Here is a 1,175-nt window from a genome sequence, read left to right as displayed (position 1 = left end):
GGAGACTAATGAAGATGCTTTCTTCAGCGCTTATAAATTGGATTTTGAAGACCAAGATAGCCTAAGACATGCAAAAGTGGGAAGGCTATCGCGGGAAAGCTCCATTGGTAGTGTTATAGGGAAAAAAGCATTTGATCATGCATCCAACAATATTCCTATTCCATCATCTGCTTTATGGTTAACATTTGAATGCCTGAGGGCTATCGAAAATTGGTTGGTAATGGATAACGCGGTTGGCCCTTTCAGTATCTTGTCTTCAAAATCAAAAAATGTCTCTGGGAATAATTTTTTGGCTTTGAAAAGAAAGCAGTCTAAATTTAGAAGAGGCAGACCCATTTTTAAATCGTTCACTTCATCTAATAGTAAGCTTAAAATTTCAAGTGAAGTTTTTAGTAAACGATATTCTTCACCATCCCGTGGTGGTTTTAACATTGGTATAGGATTGGAGTGCGGCCGACCAATTGGACAAGAAGCTGAACCTAGAGGTTCTGATGACAGTATGTTGGATGGAGAAAGTTCCACTGAGCTTGAAGGCTTCCAAGTTCTGAGTTTTTCAGATTGGCCTGATGTTATGTATGACATTAGTTCACAGGGCATCTCAGTCCATGTTCCGTTGCACCGGTTACTTTCGATGGTTCTGCAGAGAGCATTCAAACAATGTTATGGTGAATCAGCGTCTTTGGATATGATGAACGCCAGGTCCACTGATAGGTCATCTTCTATATATAATGACTTCCTTGGACACATTTTAGGAGGTTGCCATCCTTGTGGATTTTCTGCCTATGTAATGGAGCATCCCCTTCGAATAAGGGTGTTTTGTGCCGAGGTTCATGCTGGAATGTGGCGTAGGAATGGGGATGTTCCCATGATATCTAGTGAGTGGTATCGTACAGTTCGCGGGTATGGGAATCTCTATTATGTATCGGTTCATTGAAAGCTCCACTTTTACAGTTATTTTGTGAATTTGTTATGGTCTCAGAACTCCTCCTTTTCAACATGTCTGTGCAGGTCTGAAAAGGGTCAATAGCTTGATCTTTTCTTGCTGCAGTGTTGTGCTGCATTAGCTCCAGCCGATCTTTATGTCAAGAGAATTTTAGAACGTTTTGGACTATCAAACTATCTGTCATTGAATCTTAATCCGTCCAGTGAGTATGTAATTTTCTTTTTGCCTTCTT

At 40.4% G+C, this 1,175-nt stretch overlaps 1 protein-coding gene across 1 annotated transcript; it reads left to right on the top strand.

Annotated features, from left to right (window-relative positions):
• The first annotated feature begins 6 nt into the window (after positions 1 to 6).
• LOC111386471 (E3 ubiquitin-protein ligase PRT6-like) lies at positions 7 to 1,169 on the top strand. The gene is made up of 2 exons (XM_023010937.1): positions 7 to 900; positions 1,009 to 1,169. Exons 1-2 carry the CDS (start codon positions 221 to 223, stop codon positions 1,025 to 1,027), a joined length of 699 nt encoding a protein of 232 aa, XP_022866705.1. The 5' UTR covers positions 7 to 220; the 3' UTR covers positions 1,028 to 1,169.
• The last annotated feature ends 6 nt before the right edge of the window (positions 1,170 to 1,175 follow it).

The sequence above is a fragment of the Olea europaea genome, unplaced genomic scaffold, assembly GCF_002742605.1.
Source record: "Olea europaea var. sylvestris unplaced genomic scaffold, O_europaea_v1 scaffold35654, whole genome shotgun sequence".
NCBI lineage: Eukaryota > Viridiplantae > Streptophyta > Magnoliopsida > Lamiales > Oleaceae > Olea > Olea europaea.
Note: the sequence above shows the minus strand (reverse complement) of the source record. Positions and strands in the feature narration are given on the sequence as shown.

Coding starts and splice junctions, on each gene's coding strand:
- LOC111386471 (XM_023010937.1), top strand. CDS start 221: ATGGATAACGCGGTTGGCCCTTTCAGTATCTTGTCTTCAAAATCAAAA.